Source organism: Salvelinus namaycush, chromosome 1, assembly GCF_016432855.1.
Source record: "Salvelinus namaycush isolate Seneca chromosome 1, SaNama_1.0, whole genome shotgun sequence".
Lineage (NCBI taxonomy): Eukaryota > Metazoa > Chordata > Actinopteri > Salmoniformes > Salmonidae > Salvelinus > Salvelinus namaycush.
In genome coordinates this window covers 13,967,024-13,987,145 of record NC_052307.1, presented here as the reverse complement: position 1 = coordinate 13,987,145, position 20,122 = coordinate 13,967,024, and the positions used below count along the sequence as shown (strand labels likewise).

Here is a 20,122-nt window from a genome sequence, read left to right as displayed (position 1 = left end):
AGGGTACACCTGAGCCCAATTTGGAGTCTCATAGCAAAGAATCTGAATTATTATGTACATTATGGGGTATTGTGTGTAGATTGACGATCAACATTTTTTATTTAATCATTTAAGAATAAGGCTGTAACGTGACAAAATGTGGAAAAAGGGAAGGGGTCTGAATACTTTCTGAATGCACTGTAGACATAGTTCTGACTCATTATATTGGATTGCACTCTCTGTCTCTGTCTCTCTCTGTCTCTCTCTCTCTCGCTCCCTGTCTCTCCTCTCTCTCCTCTCTCCCTCTCTCTCTCTCTTTCATTCTCCCCATCAGGCGGGCCACGGCATGTCTCCTGGCGGGACACCGTCAAAGGGGTAAATTGGATTGTGCTGTTCTGTGGTAATCTTTTGGGGGTGCTTACTGTCACCAGCCAACCCTCCCTGACCAGACCTGGGGAAGGCAGGAGGGATGCCGTGGGCAATGGGGTGGGAGCGGGTGTGTGGGGTAGGCGGAGGAGGGAGAGTTGACGAGCTGGGTGGAGGCTCTCGTGTTTGAGGGAGGAGACAGAAGGAGGGAGTGGTGTTGAAGGGGGAGGGAGGGGGATCACCGGCGCCGGGCTAAGCAGCACCTCTCCTCAGGCAGCATTGGTTGCCGGAGCCAAAGCTGGGATTAAATGTTCAGGACTTGGGCTTAGTCTTAGTGTTACTGTTACATAAGGACTGAGGTGTTGCTCCAGAGGGTGTTAACATTGAGAGGCTCAGGGGGGAGGAGTCAGGAGGCAGGAGTCACTGCGTTGAAGCCACCAATGGAGAGAGGCATTGCGTTAGCGGTCAGGAGACAGAGTAGAGCTGCGTGGTGCGCCTCGACTGTCAGGGTCTGATTGAGGTATGCTGGCCTGCCCGGGGGATTGATATGTTGTTATTCTTGTTGTGTCTGTGGACTGTTGAGTACCACTGATAGGCTGGAGTGTTTGTCTGAAGACACTCTTTCATCTTTCTGACTGTTTTTAATGATTTATGCTGTGTAACCATAGAAAATTAACAAGAGTATCATTAAATACTAAACCAATGTGTCATTTTAGATGTTAGTCTCGTTAGTACTGTTGTTGCCCATGGTTGATTATACAGTCAGTGGAACTGCAAACAATCATCACATGAGTATGGTTTTGTCACAAGGGTGAAGAAGAGATGTTGACATGCTAATGGTCAATGTGCATCGTAATCAGGAGATTATATATATTTATAAACAGCAAAAAAAGAAACGTCCTCTCACTGTCAACTGCATTTATTTTCAACAAACTTAACATGTGTAAATATTTGTATGAACATAACAAGATTCAACAACTGAGACATAAATTGAACAAGTTCCACAGACATGTGACTAACAGAAATTGAATTATGTGTCCCTGAACAAAGGGGGGGTCAAAATCAAATGTAACAGTCAGTATCTGGTGTGGCCACCAGCTGCATTAAGTACTGCAGTGCATCTCCTCCTCATGGACTGCACCAGATTTGCCAGTTCTTGCTGTGAGATGTTACCCCACTCTTCCAGCAAGGCACCTGCAAGTTCCCAGACATTTCTGGGGGGAAGGGCCCTAGCCCTCACTCTCCGATCCAACAGGTCCCAGACGTGCTCAATGGGATTGAGATCCGGGCTCTTCGCTGGCCATGGTAGAACACTGACATTCCGATCTTGCAGGAAATCATGCACAGAACGAGCAGTATGGCTGGTGGCATTGTCATGCTGGAGGGTCATGTCAGGATGAGCTTGCAGGAAGGGTACCACATGAGGGAGGAGGATGTCTTCCCTGTAACGCACAGTGTTGAGATTGCCTGCAATGACAAGAAGCTCAGTCCGATGATGCTGTGACACACTGCCCCAGACCATGACGGACCCTCCACCTCCAAAAAAGATCCCGTTCCAGAGTACAGGCCTCGGTGTAAGTACAGGTGAGACAAAACCACGACTGGTCAGTGAAGAGCACTTTTTGCAAGTCCTGTCTGGTCCAGGGACGGTGGGTTTGTGCCCATAGGTGACGTTGTTGCCGGTGATGTTTGGTGAGGACCTACCTTACAACAGGCCTACAAGCCCTCAGTCCAGCATCTCTCAGCCTATTGATGACAGTCTGAGCACTGATGGAGGGATTGTGCGTTCCTGGTGTAACTCAGGCAGTTGTTGTTGCAATCCTGTACCTGTCCCACAGGTGTGATGTTCAGTTGTTTTTCTTTGCTGAGTTTATATGTATATTTATATATATACATAGAGAGAGAGAGAGAGAGAGAGAGAGAGAGAGAGAGAGAGAGAGAGAGAGAGAGAGAGAGAGAGAGAGAGAGAGAGAGAGAGAGAGAGAGAGAGAGAGAGAGAGAGAGAGAGAGAGAGAGACTCACAATGAACAAGTATAGTCAACTACATTTGAGTGGCATCATCTCTGAAGGATGTGAGCCAGTAGTGAGTAAAGCCTAAATTAGATAGGTAACCACATTGGACTTTAACAAGCTTGATTATAAACAAAGTGTAAAATAGCCACGTCGTTCTTGGACTCAATATGTGAAACCTGCGCTATTGTCAACCTGGAGACAATTGGGAGACGTCAGGCTACACCTAATTGGCTTGATTACACTTGGCTCCATCTCCCAGGAGAGACTGAAGATATAAGAGAGCCAACTAGTGGCATGCAGGAGTACAGGTGTTTTGAACCTGTGCTCTCCAATACTGAGAATAATTCTCACTTGTATTCCTAAAGCAAGATCACATGGGTGTATAACTGACAAGACCTGTGTCTACCAGGCACATCTATTACCAATGCCTTCCACTCAAGAAGCGTAGGGGTCGAATGTACAGCAGTATGTAGTTGTTCACCATGGGGGTTGGGGTGCTTTCTCCTGCATCATGTCACTCAATAAACACATAGATTCAGGTTAGAGGAAGATGAAACAAGAAAGGAAAGATGGGGGGAGCGAAGTGTGTGTGTGTGTGTGTGTGTGTGTGTGTGTGTGTGTGTGTGTGTGTGTGTGTGTGTGTGTGTGTGTGTGTGTGTGTGTGTGTGTGTGTGTGTGTGTGTGTGTGTGTGTGTGTGTGTGTGTGTGAGAGAGAGAGATTGACATGTCTTTTGGTGAAGCAGTGTCATCTTCCACATCAATGTCTGCGGCTCGCGCTGCCAGGTGCCGGATATCTGGTTCAGAAAGGAGAGAAAAGAGAGAATGGGAAGGGGGAGAAAAAAGCAGGCTAGATGGTTTTTAATGCGACGGCGCTGACAGCTCCCCTGCATTGCACTGAGCTTAAATAATGGGATGCTCATTTGCATAACGAGGAACGTTATCACCTCTACTGTCAGAATAAAACACAACAGTTCTTCTGCTCCTCCCTGAGATAGATTGGGTTGGCCTACTTTAGCACTCTGGAGAGAAGTACGAGAGATCTGGCTTACTCAAGCTCACACACACACATGCACACACTCTTTGGAAGTCAGCTATTTCACTCACACACACTATCGGTCCAGCTCAGCCCACACACACATGTGCACACACACTCAACCACAAACACAGACAGACAGACAGACAGACAGACAGACAGACAGACAGACAGACAGACAGACAGACAGACAGACAGACAGACAGACAGACAGACAGACAGACAGACAGACACACACACACACACACACACACACACACACACACACACACACACACACACACACACACACACACACACACACACACACATACACACATTGTGTCCAGCTGGTTTAAGTCCTGGTTTAAATATTCAAGACCGATTTTGACGGGAATCAGCTCTATTGTCGTAATTTTAAAGGTCAAATCTATAATGTTTCTGAACAAGGCAAGGCTAGGTTTCACATCTGCATCCAAGCCAGTCTCCATGTCGGCCATTTTAGAACTGTGTTGGAGGTAGACTAGATCAGTCTTACCTTGCCGTCGTTTTGTAAACAAACTGCTGTTTTTCAGGAGAAAGAAAGTGTATTTCTTAGTGGAGGTAACGTTACACTGTGGGTGATTAGAGCATTTAAGTTAGCGGCACTTCCAAAACTGTCAAACTCTCTGTGAATGAGACGAGATCCTGACAGCGCTGTCTCTGCTCATAGTTGGCACGGTAACGCGACAAACCTGATTTGCATGATATCGACAGTAAAAAACACAGCGCTCCTTTCACAGCATGTTGACAGATTAGTTGTATTTCTTCCCCCTCCCTTGTGGCAACGATGATGTGACTTTTCTCCCACCCATACCCCCCCACCCCCTCATTTTTTTTGTGCCATATTTCATGTCACTTAATGCTTATCCTCTATCCTTCTGTCTCTCTCGCTCTTTTTCTTTCTCTAATGCAGGTACGGATGCTGGAATCTTTGAATTGATCGGAGCAAGTCAAGAGAAGAGAGAGAAGAGAGAGAAGAGAAAGCGTTTTGAGGAGAGGCAGAAGAAAGCATAAAGTTCTTTAGGGAGAGGAGAGAAGAAGAAGACGGGGACAATGGGGAGGAAAAAGATTCAGATCACGCGGATTATGGATGAACGCAACAGACAGGTAAGCACCATGGAGAGGGGAGGATGGATGATGAGGGGTGGAAATACCTTACTGTGGGCCTGGGAGAGAGCACGGTAGGTGTGCTGACTTAAGTCTTCAGGGCGTCTGGATGTGACGGTGTCGTGGTGGTGGCAGGAGGGTGTAGGTGGGATAGGAGGGTGATTGTTTTGGGTACCCTGGAGGTTTACATGGAGGTAGTAGTACGTCTTGTTTTTCTTAAATGTAACATACACTGGTGGCACCCTATCACACCCTATCACACCCTCTCACACCATGCCACCCACTTTAGCTCATGGCAGTGGAATATTACTATGCAGGGGGGTGGAGAAGGGAGGGGAAGGGAGGGAGAAAACACAAACAAACAACCAAACAGAGATGGAGGTTTCATGCACGCACCACACACCGCAGAGAGCGCCCTGGGATGGGTGGAGCTAAGAGAGCGCTGAGAGAGCGCTGAGGCCAACATGCTCCATCTGTCTCAGGGCTGGTTGGGCCTTCTGTATCTTTCCTCTCCATGTACCTTTAAAACAAGGCTCATGCTCAAATGTATTGAAAACACGTAGCCAGCATAAGTAAGTAGAAAATCCCTATACAATTATTTTTCTTTTTTTTTTATTAATGTTTATATTTCAAAAGAAGAGGCACATTTTTTTGATGAACCCTTGTATAGGCAAAGGATTTACCATAAATATCACGTTCAACCAGCTTGCTTAATTTGTGGCCATGTCTTCAATGATAAGTTACAACAAAACATCAGCCACACAAACCAGGAAATTGATGGAGACAGACCTGTCTCTCTCTCTGCCCTGCAGGCCCACAATCCATTACTTCCTGTGGCACCAGTGACCACCACCACTCTGTCAGCTTCCTGTCAGGCCAATTGGATCCATACCCTGCTAATAAGCCCCCCTCCAATCACAGGTCACACACACTCCCTTCCTCCTCAGTCCCCACCAATCTGTGAACCATTATCCCAGCATACTGTCATGACATTTAATGGTTATTACATCTATCACACTAGAGTGGTTCAGACTCTCTTAGATCCTTCTACTTGTCACGTCTTTATTCTGTATTGCCTGACATCTAGCAGAGTACTTCACTGTCCTTTCTAGCCTCTGACAGTATGACATCTCAACATAAACACTGTCATTGGGCTCTCTTCACCCTGCTGTTGTGACTTGACATAAAAAGGTGCTAGAAATCGATTGGACTCCACTGAAGTGGCTGTTGCAGCTGGGTGGTCTGAGCACTCCTTGGTGAGAAGTAGACAGAAGAAATAAGTGAAAGAGGAGGAGGGGAGTGGAGCTGTCATGAAGTCCGTTATGTCCTACTTGACTCTCTGGGAGCTCTACAGTTGTTCCCAGACATCAGGTTTTTGGGGTCAGGGTATTGAAGTCAAAAGTAAGGGAGGGAGTGTGGGAGAGGTCAGGGAGATTCAGAGGGGAAGGCTACCACATTGCACCAGCACCCACACCTCCTGTCTGCTTTTATCTCAGCCTCCTCTCCCTCCGTACCCGTCACACTGCAGACCGGGCTCACCGGTCGCACCAGGCACTCCGGCTCCCGAGGCTGAGGAGGGAAGAGAGGGAGACAGGAAGGACACCTGAGGGGAATCAATATCACAGATATCCAGGGTTCGTTTACAGAGAGAGAGGGAAGGAGGGAGGGTGGGAGAGAGAGGAAAGGAGGGGGAGAGAGGAAAGGAGGGGGAGAGAGGGAAGGAGGGCGCGAGAGGAGGGAGGGAGGGAGGGAGGGAGGGAGGGAGGGAGGGAGGGAGGGAGGGAGGGAGGGAGGGAGGGAGAGGGAAGGAGAGAGAGAGAGAAGAGGGAGGGAGAGAGAGGAGAGGAGGGAAAGAGAGGAGAGGAGGGGGAAGAGAAAGGGAGCAAGTGATTTTAACAGTTTATACCTGAGATCTCTTGTAATCAATTTTACACCAGCAATATTCCTTGCCTTTTTACACGTTGTTTTGAATTCGTACTGATACAAGATTCTTAATTAAACTTCTTAAACATCTTTTGAATGAACTCTTTTGCTTTTTGCTTTTTGTTGTACATGGCAATGGAGGTAAAATGACATCAGTTCTCATGTCTGAGGCAAGCAAGACGTGCACGAAGGAGGTTGGTGGCACCTTAATTGGGGAGAATGGGCTCGTGGTAATGGCTGGAACGGATTAGGAGGAATGGTATCAAATACATCAAACACATGGTTTCCATGCAGCCTCCACTGGTGTACACAAAGGAGACCATCACAAGGAAGAAGGAGACCTTTGGCACACAGAAACAAAGAAGATTTTTTGTTTTTATTTTGTCTAAATGGCAGCCTGAGCTTTGCATATTTTCACTTCTCCTTTGAGGAAACCTCCTCAACAGCCAAACAGCCAAATAAACATCAGAGGGGTTACCTTTAGCCTCCACATGTTTCACAAGCTTCCATCCTGCCCTGAACCAAACTCAAGACTTAAAATCTACTTACAGTTCTCTGATATACAATCAATCCATACACATGAAGGAATAGATCAAATTACACTTGAATTAGTAGATTGCCGATCAGGCTGGTGTGGCTGTCGACGTTTGACCTCTTATGTCATACTTCATATATTTGCTATGTCAGCCCTATGTAGATATTACGAAAGCCTTTAACTTCTCATCCCTATTGATGTCCACTTCCCTGTTCTCCCTGCCCTCTGTTGAGTGGCAATGTTCTGTTAAAGCTCTCTGCAGCCACCCTGCCACCCACGGGCTCCGCTGCCCACCACGGTGCCATCATCGTGGGCACGGGGCCTCCGTCTCTCTGTGCGGCCACTTTGGCCTACCACCCCTAGACCCTGAAACACTTCCCCAGAGCATGGGCACCATGGTCAGGCCTCCCTGGCATTGACTGTCTGCCCAGAGCTCCGGACAGAGGGCCGCAGTGTGTGAGCCCTGGCTCCCGGCCCCCCACCACTCAGACCCTCTCCCAGCCCCGGGCACATGAAAGGGCCCCCTGTGCCATAAATGCACAGGCCGTAGACAGAGAGCAGACACACACACTCACACAAACACACACACACTTACACAGACATACACACACACACACAGATATCTATTGCAGACATACATGCTCAAACATATTATACACTCAGACACATACTTAGACACACACATACATTTCTAATTAACACACACATATATTTAATTCGACTGAGTTAAACACTTCTATCTCTCGTCTTGTCGTTAACATCCAGGGTCGGCCATCATGGAGTCCAGCTAATTGGGGCTAATTGAGGGTAATGCAGATTGACACGTCTGTCCAGCCAGTTCAGCTGTGTGTGTGTGTGTGTGTGTGTGTGTGTGTGTGTGTGTGTGTGTGTGTGTGTGTGTGTGTGTGTGTGTGTGTGTGTGTGTGTGTGTGTGTGTGTGTGTGTGTGACAGTGGGGGTGGTGGGTTGTAAAGGGGAAGAGCCCCTGTGGAGGGGTCAGAGGTTAAACGTGGATGAAGTCATCAGTCACAGGAAGTAGAAACGTGCCCCCTCCCCATTTCTCTCCCCAGTCAGGACTCAAAAACACAATAATATATGTTTATCTTCAGCACGTGAGCTTATTTCTTTCTTATCAAGGAAACAATCCACACCACCGCAGAATGAAGAAACATGGTTCTTTCACTTACAACAATTCCGGCGTGTCTCCAATCAACAGCGGTGGGGTGAGAAAGCTTGTGAGGGAAATTAACGGCAGGAAAATAATGAGGCCCTCAGGGTATCTCTTCACCCCTGCACTTCTCCTCTCTTCCCCCGTTTCCCACCTTTTCTCATGTCCTTGATCGTTACCTCTGTGAGCCAAGCTCCTCTGTGTCAGTCTGCTCAACCCTGAGAGACCTCACCTAGAGAGCGCTTGCAAAAACACCTCACCTTTCCTCCACTTTATGCCCTCTTTTGTCTTCTCATCTTCTTTAACCGCCTCTTTTCTTCTTCTCTTGTACTGCTACTCTCCTCTGTGTCCTCTTTTCTTCTTCTCTTGTACCGCTACTCTCCTCTGTGTCCTCTTTTCTTCTTCTCTTGTACTGCTACTCTCCTCTGTGTCCTCTTTTCTTCTTCTCTTGTACTGCTACTCTCCTCTGTGTCCTCTTTTCTTCTTCTCTTGTACCGCTACTCTCCTCTGTGTCCTCTTTTCTTCTTCTCTTGTACTGCTACTCTCCTCTGTGTCCTCTTTTCTTCTTCTCTTGTACCGCTACTCTCCTCTGTGTCCTCTTTTCTTCTTCTCTTGTACTGCTACTCTCCTCTGTGTCCTCTTTTCTTCTTCTCTTGTACCGCTACTCTCCTCTGTGTCCTCTTTTCTTCTTCTCTTGTACTGCTACTCTCCTCTGTGTCCTCTTTTCTTCTTCTCTTGTACTGCTACTCTCCTCTGTGTCCTCTTTTAATTTTTGGTGTCTCTTTTTCCTTCTTTATCTTTCAACTGGAGCTCTGTGCAACAAGACATTTTCATCCTCACAAATGAATGAAAATAAAAAGCTATTTTGGTCAATCTCGCCACTGACTCGGCTCTCGCAAAGTTAACACACACATTTTTGCAGCATGCACTGGATATATCACTTTCCACTTGTGGTTTTACAGTCTAAACAGGAACATACAGAGCACGGCCATACTCGGGCAGGAGTGCTTTTCTCAGAAATCACTACCTCCGGGAAAAGAAAATCCAATGAAATCACTGCATTAACCATTTTTCATATTGTAATGCAGGATTCTTTCTCAGACATTACTAGTTGATAGATTTTAATTGATTAGCTTGAATTTCAATGTGATCTCTTGTACAGGAGTTCGTTTTTTATGTACTCTGAAAGTCTAGGACAGGCTATTAGGAGTGGGTGGGTGCTGGGTGGTGGTGGGGAGTGGAGTGGAGTAAGCATATATTAGAGATGTGAGCTCAAACAAAGCTCCTGTTGTCATCATTCATCTCCAGCAGCCTGTTTGGCTCTGAGGAGAGTTCAGGCCCAAGTCTTGGACTCCTGTCCTTATTCCTTTAGTGTGGGGAGCCTTCTGACAATAGGACAAGTGTTTGTGTGTGGCGGGCAATGGTATTGAGTGTTGACTTGTATGCGTGTGTGCATGCACTTATGTTGGGTGTGTAAATATGCCATGTCTTAATTTGATCATCCTGTTGCAGGAATTGTTTTCAGTGAATCCTATGTGAAAGCAGTATTGTAGTGTATTCAAGCTTTAAAAAGGCTTCTAAAGTTTGCAATTTCCAATTTAACATTTCACACTTGATTTGCCCTAACGAAAAATGTATCAACACCTACAAAAAAATGGCCATTAATTATAATCCACATAACAGTTCACAGCTCCTGTTGCTGATGGATTATTTTTCTGCTGTGTGAACCTGGCTCTTATTAAGATACGGCATCTGTATGATGTGTGTGATGATGTTTGCATGAGTCTTAACATATTGTGTGTATATTTGCTTGGTTAAATGACCGCTCTCGGTCCCTGTCTCTCTCTTCCACCTCCTCCTCCTCCCCCCAGGAGGTGGGAAGCAGAAGCGAGGCCCATTGTGAAGGGGAAGCCACCAGACTCTTCCTGTTATGAGAGGAAATGCATACAAATGTGCTTCCTGTGCCCCCCCCCCCCTCCCTCCCACCCCCTTCACCCTAAGACGCTCGCTCACTTTTTTTCCCCTCCTCTCTTTTCTCCTTTCTTGACTGTGGCCATAGTACGTCAGTTCAGTCCTTCGGAGCTCCTCGTGGTAAACATGTTTGTCCTCTTGGTTGACGCTGTCCGTCTCGAGGGGAAAGAGAGGGAGGGAGGGTGGGAAGGAGGGAGTGTATATACAGTACACTATGTGAGGAGGCTGGACGTTCAGCCTCTGACCAGATGACATGCTCTCACACAAAACACCAAACAGTGAGGCCTCTGGTCTTCCTCTACTCTCATCCTAAGACCATGCACCATTAGGTGCAACTATAGATTTCACACTCGGGGGCCCCTGAGATTTCTGCAGTAAAAAAACACTCATTCACAGTTTGTTTGACACTTAAGGGTTCACACTGTTTTAACCAGCAAACCTCCCGCCCTGATAGTAGCAAAGGTGCTACAATAATGTTCTGGGATTATCACGTTAATGTAGCTAACAGCGCCCACCCATCAGCAAAAAGAGAGGGTTTTAGAGAGAGGTTAAACCACATTGAAAGTGGTGGTGGTATGAAGACCAATGGGATAGATCGGAGATAGAGTTAGGCCTCCAATGGATATTCCATTCAAAGTATACTGACTGCATTGGGTTACAAAGTGGAAGTGGGGAGTGGGGGCCAGAACATTGGTTAGAGGGCCCGTAACAGTGTTGCAGTATTTGAGAACGGTCTTGAGACCACATATGGAGTGGGTCGTTCTTGACTCGGTGTCGGATACATTTGTACTCAGTCTTGACTTGGTCTCGGACAGTGAGGCCTCGTAATTTCTTCCCTAGACCAGCCGAGAGCAGCGGAGTAAAAAACTCATAATTATCAGCAGGTGTCATTTGGTTAGCTAGCAAGAACTTGAATGACTGTTATACAGTTAGCATGTCTCTTGCATTGACAAATTCACTCTGGCTATCTACTCCGATTTCAGAGCACTCTCGTCTGAGTGTGCCAGAGCGCAGAACAACTGATGAATTTACGAATGTGCAACACCTGCTGAATATGACTGGTGTCAGTAAACATAGGCAAAAAAAGTAAACAGCCTAACCAGTTCTGCTACAGCAAGTAAAATGGTCAGATTGAAGTGTTCTCTCATTTGTGTCTGGAAGTAGCTAGCTCGCAAGCTAGCCAACTTTAGTCAGTTAGCTTGGGTGCTCGGTTGAGAAGCTACAGAAGGACGAGGAGGCTACAATTCCACATTGTTTATCAGTGCAATTTTGACGGCCAACTAGCTGAAAAAGTTTGAAAGGTTTTAACTAATATTCCTTTGTTAGATTTTAGCTCATCTTGCTCTGGCTAGCATTAGTTGTTGATCTTGTTGGTGTAGATGTGAAAAACTGAGGGAGAGAAAGCCTACCTTTTCATAGTTGTTTGATCAATAGGATCATAAAGGTCCAAAATGTAAGAGGGCTCCTGTAGTGTTTACATATTTGCAGACATCCATTCAGGTGTATTTTGCGGCTTTTGGCAAATTCATTCTAATGATCTAAAGTCGCGCTGTTGCAACTGCCTGTAAACACACAGTCCAGTTCAAACTGAATGATGGCAGGCCCCTATGGCAAATGGCTTGTTTGTATAAAGTCCTACTGTAGCTCTGATTGGCTATAGCGCACTGGTCTGTGTAGACTCTGGTCCTGGACAAGACAGATGTTTTTATTCGGTTTAATTTACTGAAGTGTCTATTAATTGTCCAAACGCAACGCCCGCTTTTCCATGATATGCTATAGAATTTACACCAATGCCTTAGTATACATACAGTTGAAGTCTGAAGTTTACATACACTTAGGTTGGAGTCATTAAAACTTGTTTTTCAACCACTCCACAAATGTCTTGTTAACAAACTATAGTTTTGGCAAGTCGGGTAGGACATCAACTTTGTGCATGACACAAGTCATTTTTCCAACAATTGTTTACAGACAGATTATTTCACTTATAATTCACTGTATCACAATTCCAGTGGGTCAGAAGTTGACTGTGCCTTTAAACAGCTTGGAAAATTCCAGAAAATGATGTCTTGGTTTAGAAGCTTCTGATAGGCTCGTTGACATAATTTGAGTCAATTGGAGGTTTAACTGTGGATGTATTTCAAGGCCTACCTTCAAACTCAGTGCCTCTTTGCTTGACATCATGGGAAAATCAAAAGAAATCAGCCAAGACCTCAGAGAAAAAATTGTAGACCTCCAAAATTATGCTTCATCCTTGGGAGCAATTTTCAAACGCCTGAAGGTACCACGTTCATCTGTACTGTACAAACAATGGTACTCAAGTATAAACACCATGGGACCACACAGACGTCATACCACTCAGGAAGGAGACGCATTCTGTCTCCTAGAGATGAGCTTATTTTGGTGCGAAAAGTGCAAATCAATCCCAGAACAACAGCAAAGGACCTTGTGAAGATGCTGGAGGAAACAGGTACAAAAGTATCTATATCCACAGTAAAACGAGTCCTATATCGACATAACCTGAAAGGCCGCTCAGCAAGGAGGAAGCCACTGCTCGAAAACCACCATAAAAAAAGCCAGACTACGGTTTGCAACTGCACAAGGAGACAAAGATTGTACTTATTGGAGAAATGTCCTCTGGTCTAATAAAACAAAAATATAACTGTTTGGTCACAATGACCATCGGTATGTTTGGAGGAAAAAGGCGGAGGCTTGCAAGCCGAAGAACACCATCCCAACCATGAAGCACAGGGGTGGCAGCATCGTGTTGTGGGGGTGCTTTGCTGCAGGAGGGACTGTTGCACTTCATAAAAAAGATGGCATCATGAGGCAGGAAATGATGTGGCTATATTGAAGCAAAATCTCAAGACATCAGTCAGGAAGTTAAAGCTTGGTTCCAAATGGGTCTTCCAAATGGACAATGACCCCAAGCACACTTCCAAAGTTGTGGCAAAATGGCTTAAGGACAACAAAGTCAAGGTATTGGAGTGACCATCACGAAGCCTTGACCTCAATCCTATAGAAAATTTGTGGGCAGAACTGAAAAAGCGTGTGCGAGCAAGGAGGCCTACAAACCTGATTCAGTTACACTAGCTCTGTCAGGAGGAATGGGCCAAAATTCACCCAACTTCTTATGGGAAGCTTGTGGAAGGCTACCTGAAATGTTTGACCCAAGTTAAACAATTTAAAGGCAATGCTACCAAATACTAATTGGGAATGTGATGAAAGAAATAAAAGCTTAAATAAATCATTCTCTCTACTATTGTTCTGACATTTCACATTCTTAAAATAAAGTGGTGATCCTAACTGACCTAAAAAAGGGAATTTTTACTAGGATTAAATGTCAGGACTAGTGAAAAACTGAGTTTAAATTTAGTTGGCTAAGGTGTATGTAAACTTCCGACTTCAACTGTAATTCCCAAACATTATAAGAATTTAAGAAACGTGAACATTACCATATCTAAGTGGTCGCTTGTCAGATTTTTTTATTGTGTCCTATTCTAAAACGCTGTCAGCTCCACTTTAAATGCAACAATGTTTCACAAACATAAGTTATTTTCAAAGAGATGGCTAACAACACCAAGCGCACTGCAATAAAAAACACATATGCACTCAACAGATGATGATCATTTGAAACTTATCTTCTTGTTGAAAGTTAGTCTTGAAAAGGGAGAAGATAACAAATTAGCAACAACATCCTCTTTGATAACACCTGCTGCAGCCGCTGAAAATTTGCTTCAACAAAATCTAGCTAGCTAGACCGTGGGGAAACTATTGCTCGCTATTGCGCAGTGACCTGTTGGCCTTCAAGAAGGCAGAACTTTCCATACGTACTTGTAAATATTGTCCCACTTATTAAGTCAAAATGTGATAGGTTGATTCCCGTCACTCCAAAATGGTGCTCTAATACAGTTGAATGGCCAATGCCTTTATATAGCTTCTGTTGGCCTAGCCAATGGCTGACCTAGCTAGCTAGATTTATCTCCTCAGAGACCAGAAATAAAAGTCCTGATTGGATCTTTTTTTCTCTTCAGTGTTAACCCTTTCCTTTCCAACAAAAACTGAAGAGATTCAATCAGAACATCATTGAAAATAATAATATAATTATCAGTATAACTATATATTATTATTATTATTATTTTATAAATCCTTATCCCTTCTCTGAAGGCTTAGATGGTTCCCCTCTCTTTTTTGGTTAGTAATTATTTGTAGAGTGGATCTATTTCCCCCAGCATGCATTTTTTCTCTATTCTGAATGTCTAAAAAATCCATATGTTGTTCTAAAATATGAACACAGAATTTGACAAAGTGATTTGACAAAATTACAATCATTGTCTTGAATTGGAATCGTATTTTTCTGGTCTCGGTGTTGACTCGGTCTCGAACCCCTTGTCCACCTCCCGGTTTCGGTCTTGACTCAGTCTTGCCCACCCTCCTCCAGTCTTGGTCTTGATTTGGACTCGATTTTCTCCATCTTGGTCTTGAATCAGTCTTGCTTTAGGTGGTCTCAAACACAACACTGGCCAATAGCGACAGGAGGTGGCAGCGGTGAGTGATGACATCACCAGCACAAGGGTCGTGTCCGTCGGCTAACTGTGGGCACATGACATCATCAAGTGAGGTCACAGTGTAGCGTTTTGCCAAGCAGTTCAAATCACCACCAGTCAGAGAACTTTCCAGAGCTACAGTACCTGCTTCATTTTGTACATATGGATTACTTAAAAAAAATATGTAATCCATATGTATGTGTGTGGGGGATTTTTCAGGTATAGGTGTTAAGAGTATGGAATGGCGGTGTATGGGATTTTTATGTAGGTGTTATTTGTAAAGCTTTTTTTTAGCAGATTCTATACATAATATGGGCCTCGCCTTTGAGATACATTAGCTCTGCCCTGGTAGTGCCATGTGTGCTACCTGCCACCTTTTATAATATTGATGTAATTTTGAAGTGAGTGGGTGATGCCAGCTCTGGGCCTGCATGTTACATTAGGTCCACTACTGGTCTACTACTACAATGTATCTTACCCTAAAGCCTCTGGCACCAGAACTTCAACTTCCTGTAAGTTTCTTCAACTTCCTGTAAGTTCCTTCAACTTCTTCTATGTTCCTTCAACTTCCTGCCACCTGAGGAAGACACCACTTAGGACCTGTTCCAGACTAAAATCACATGACCTTCTAGTGGTGTCTTGTTGAGTTTGTCATGTAGCCAGCAGCCAGTAGCCAGCAGGCCTAGTTAGGCCTTGATGTTTGTATTTCTGTCCCAGTGCATTATAGTTTCCTGTGGGCTTGTTATGACAATTAATCATCCAGTCTCTACCTGCCTTTGGTCCTTTGCCTCTGAACGAGGTTCATTTTTTAGCATTTCGGTATGACTGTAAATGTCACCATGGTATTTAAAGCCCAGGGAGTCTTTCAGTGGTAAATCAGTCAAGTATTAGTGAATTCTAGAGCCTTTTTCATGCATAATGGTACGGGGAGTTGAAAGCGTCGCCTGTCTCTGGTTTCACCTCTGTTGTCTTTAAGCCCTGGTGGCCATTCGATATGGAGCTCATTGTGGCATGTGACATCATTCACCAACTGGGAGGGAAGGCTGGGACAGGGTCAGTGGTTCATCTGAGGTTGGCCTATACAGAATGACGCTTCTCAACTCATCGTAGAGGGGAGGACAATAAGGGGAGGATGATAGATATTGTTTGATATTATTACATTTCTGTGGTGTGTCCTGTCCGATTTCATTTCAGGAAAGGAAAGGCAAAACTCTATAGATATCTATCCTTCTTCTCCTCTTTCAATCCTCTGAGCTTTTCAGCTGCTGAAGACCTCAATGATACTGTGAAGGACATCAGAAAGATCTGCATTGATACATTCATTCATTCCTTCACTGATAAGTTGATGTGGTCCATCCATATACAGATGTAGGATCTTCATTCGATTAAACTTTTATTGCTGAGAATTTTTCTGCACGGCAAGAAATGCAAACTGGTTGAGTATTTGAGTTTTAAATTTCGACTTTGACATTTCAGCCTTGATTTGCCCTCATGAAAAATGTATCAACGTCTAGAAAAATGGCTAATAATAATTCACATTTCCTGTTGCTGCAGGATTATTTTCCTGCTGTAGAAAACTGGCTCAAATTATGATCCTACATCTGTATGCCTAAGCAAAGGTTTTAACTCTAGAACGGTCATTCTGTTAGACCTGAACAGTTGGCTGTGCTCATAATCTTGTCCGAGCCATTCATATTCATCAGTATGTGTGTAAATGGTGTGTTATTGGGGAGGTAAGGTGTCAGGAGTGAATAGAAGAGACAAACACCCCCCCTCTCGCTCTCTATCTCTGTCTCTCGATCAACCCTCATCAGGTTCCAGCTCCAGTCACAGAGAAAGGAGAGAGGGGGGGGGTAGAGAGAGACAAAAAGAGAGAGACAGCAGAGAGCTTATGAAGCCAGACATCTAGTGGGTTTCACCTTGGGTGTGTAGCTTTGAAATTACTGCGCTGGTGTGGGTGACCATTTTCCTCCCACCACTGAAGGCCAAGTAACGGAGAAATTAATGACACAACTCACATGGTGCTATTTAGAAACCTAAAGGTACCTTTATATGTGTGTGTTTAAAGATGATGTGCTGAGGTAGTGGGCCTCAAACACATACACACACACACACACACACACACACACACACACACACACACACACACACACACACACACACACACACACACACACACACACACACACACACAGACACACACACACACACACACACAGACAGACACACACACACACACACACACACACACACACACACACACACACACACACACACACACACACAGACACAGACACACAGACACAGACACAGACACAGACACAGGTCCCCATATGTGAAGACTGTGTGGTTTCTGTGGTGCAACATTTCTATCTACCTAGTGCTTCAAAAAGTAGCTATATGAAACAAAACTCAGCGAGCAAACCCCTGTGTTATTTTTACAATGTTGCTTCTTTAATAGACTGTTAGCAGTCTTAGCTATACTCTCTCAAGCCCTCAATAGAGTGTGTGTGTGTGTGTGTGTGTGTGTGTGTGTGTGTGTGTGTGTGTGTGTGTGTGTGTGTGTGTGTGTGTGTGTGTGTGTGTGTGTGTGTGTGTGTGTGTGCGTGCGTGCGTGCGTGCGTGCGTGCGTGCGTGCGTGCGTGCGTGCGTGCGTGCGTGCGTGTAGTGTGATGAACTGATCTGCGTCATTGTTATCTCTTCAAGACAGATCGCATTTCTTATCAGCCTCTTTTTTCTTCATACCAGAGTATATGGACAGTTACAGTAACCTTTCACCTTTCAGTGGAGAACAGGTTGGAGTGGAGAACAGCCCTGACTTTGAGAAATTCTTTCATGCAGCCTTCAGTTTCATGATTTATGAGTGGAAAAGCTCTGATTGCGCCAGATTTCTCTTTTCATACATTATGAAGGAAAACAAAAAGGGAAAGTATGGAGTTCTATTTTCATAATAAAATGAGGATCGTGTGTTGGAAAATCCAGGTTGATGTTGACACAGGGGTCTGGTCAGGTGTACTGTAGAGGAACTGAAACACCTCATTCCAATCCCCAACAAGGAAAACACAGCACACATACCAGTGATGAAAACCTGCTTCTAAATTCATCCTCAGACGCTCACCCTCTCTCTAACCTCTCTCTCTCCCCTCCTCTCTCCTTTCTCCTCCTCTCTTTCTTTCTGTAGGTGACGTTTACGAAGAGGAAGTTTGGCCTAATGAAGAAGGCTTATGAGCTGAGCGTGCTGTGTGACTGTGAGATCGCCCTCATCATCTTCAACAGTACCAATAAGCTGTTCCAGTACGCCAGCACCGATATGGACAAGGTGCTGCTCAAGTACACCGAGTACAACGAGCCCCACGAGAGCAGGACCAACTCTGACATTGTGGAAGTGAGTCCCCGGGCACCACACACACACACACACACACACACTTAATGACCATTGGGTTCATATCTAGACTACCAAAGCTTCATTTATCCACCCAAAGTCATCCTCATTTGATATCTGTGTAGACTATCTCTTAGGCTCTCTCTTACGAGGTTAAAGAGACAGGCCCCTACATGCCCCTACAGTCCTTGCTGTCTGTAAGACCACACTTAGCCCCTGTGAGGTTTAGCCCCTAGTTAGAGTCCCCAAGTTAAAGTCCCCTAGTTAGAGTCCCCAAGTTAAAGTTCCCTAGTTAGAGTCCCCAAGTTAAAGTTCCCTAGTTAGAGTCCCCAAGTTAAAGTTCCCTAGTTAGAGTCCCCAAGTTAAAGTCCCCTAGGTAGAGTCCCCATGTTAAAGTTCCCTAGTTAGAGTCCCCAAGTTAAAGTCCCCTAGTTAAAGTCCCCTAGTTAGAGTCCCATTGTTAGAGTCCCATTGTTAGAGTCCCATTGTTAGAGTCCCATTGTTAGTGTCCCATTGTTAGTGTCCCTTTGGCATTGTGGTGACTCGCGCTACAGGGGACATGTTGCCATTGGTTGCCGAAGTGTGGGGACGCCCGGCTCAGTGGGACACTAAACGGCCGTGTCAGGTGAGTTGCTCCCGCCAGGCCAGAGGGACAGGCCAACATCATGAAGGATCCTTAAGCTCCAACGTGACCCTGGTTACACAACGGTCACCATGACGATCTGTCTAACTCTGGTGGGCCACACACACACACATATTCACACACACATATTCACACACACACCACACACACACACACACACACACACACACACACACACACACACACACACACACACACACACACACACACACACACACACACATACACACACACACACACACACACACACACACACACACACACACAGTGACTTAATGTTACACATAGATGCCCTCTTAAACCTACACAACCACCTGAACACACACACACACACACATACACACACACACAAAGGTGCCCTTGACAACACAACATGTGAGAGGGGCCCTTGACAACACAGAAGCAAGCATAGGATCACCAGCTATTAGAGTAACATAAAAATAGGAGAAGAGGGTCATACACAATAACAAAACAAATATGCCATCACGTCAAGTAACATTTTTTGTGAAGTTTCCTGAACACTCAAAAGCAATAAAATAACACATAGTATATAATGCATGCTCCATTGTTGATGCTGCGTACAGGCCAGGCCATAGACGTCCAATTTCAAGTGGTAAACTAAAACCTATACCCTGTTTAGAGTAGCTTATCAAAGTATAAGTAGCATTAACGATTAAAACACAGACTGTATACATTAGCATAGAATGCATTTAAGGAGGCAAGTATATGATGTTGATAGCCTTAGATGTGCTCTGCCTACCACTTCAAAACTGCTCTTACTTTGCAAATGCAACCCTACCAGATGCATTAGATTGTGGTGGTCACATGCATTGGTCATATGCATTACAATGTATTAATTACAGTGAAATTGTGTATTTCAAAATAGTGGAATGTATTGTAATGACATTTATAATATAGTATTTATATATAGCACAGGAGGTTGGTGGCACCTTAATTGGGGAGAACGGGTGGAATGGTGGAATGGTATCAAATACATCAAACACATGGTTTCCATGGTTTCCAGGTCTTTGATGCCATTCCATTAGCTCCTTTCCGGCCATTATTATGAGCCGTCCTCCCCTCAGCAGCCTCCACTGATGTATACTCTATGTAGTATCCCCAAAGTCTCTTTGTATCCCTGTGAAATACCCTGGAGAATTCCCCTACCATGCAGCTGCATAGAAATCACACCCCACTACACAGAGAAAGATAACAAGCTTTCTCTCAGTGTTATTTCATTTACATTGACTCATTTAGCAGACGATCTTATCCATAGCATAGCCTACATAGCCAATCAGCCAGTCCCGCAGAGACAATGAAGAGAGCCGTCACATGTTTCAACAAGCGCCTGTGAACAGACCTGCAGGGCCTTTGCAGCTCTCCATTAGCCGAGTGGGGAAAGGCTAATGCGGAGTGGGGAAAGGCTAATGCGGAGTGG

At 44.9% G+C, this 20,122-nt stretch overlaps 1 protein-coding gene across 1 annotated transcript in view; it reads left to right on the top strand.

The window, feature by feature from the left end:
• Positions 1 to 18,104, top strand: part of LOC120048751 (myocyte-specific enhancer factor 2C-like) — a 50,752-nt gene extending 32,648 nt beyond the window's left edge. Inside the window, exons 2-3 of the mRNA XM_038994983.1 lie at positions 4,326 to 4,519; positions 17,841 to 18,104. Coding sequence (XP_038850911.1) covers positions 4,466 to 4,519; positions 17,841 to 18,089 — 303 coding nt within the window. The 5' untranslated portion in view covers positions 4,326 to 4,465 and the 3' untranslated portion in view covers positions 18,090 to 18,104. The remainder of the gene's footprint in view (positions 1 to 4,325; positions 4,520 to 17,840) is intronic.
• Positions 18,105 to 20,122: the final 2,018 nt, after the last annotated feature.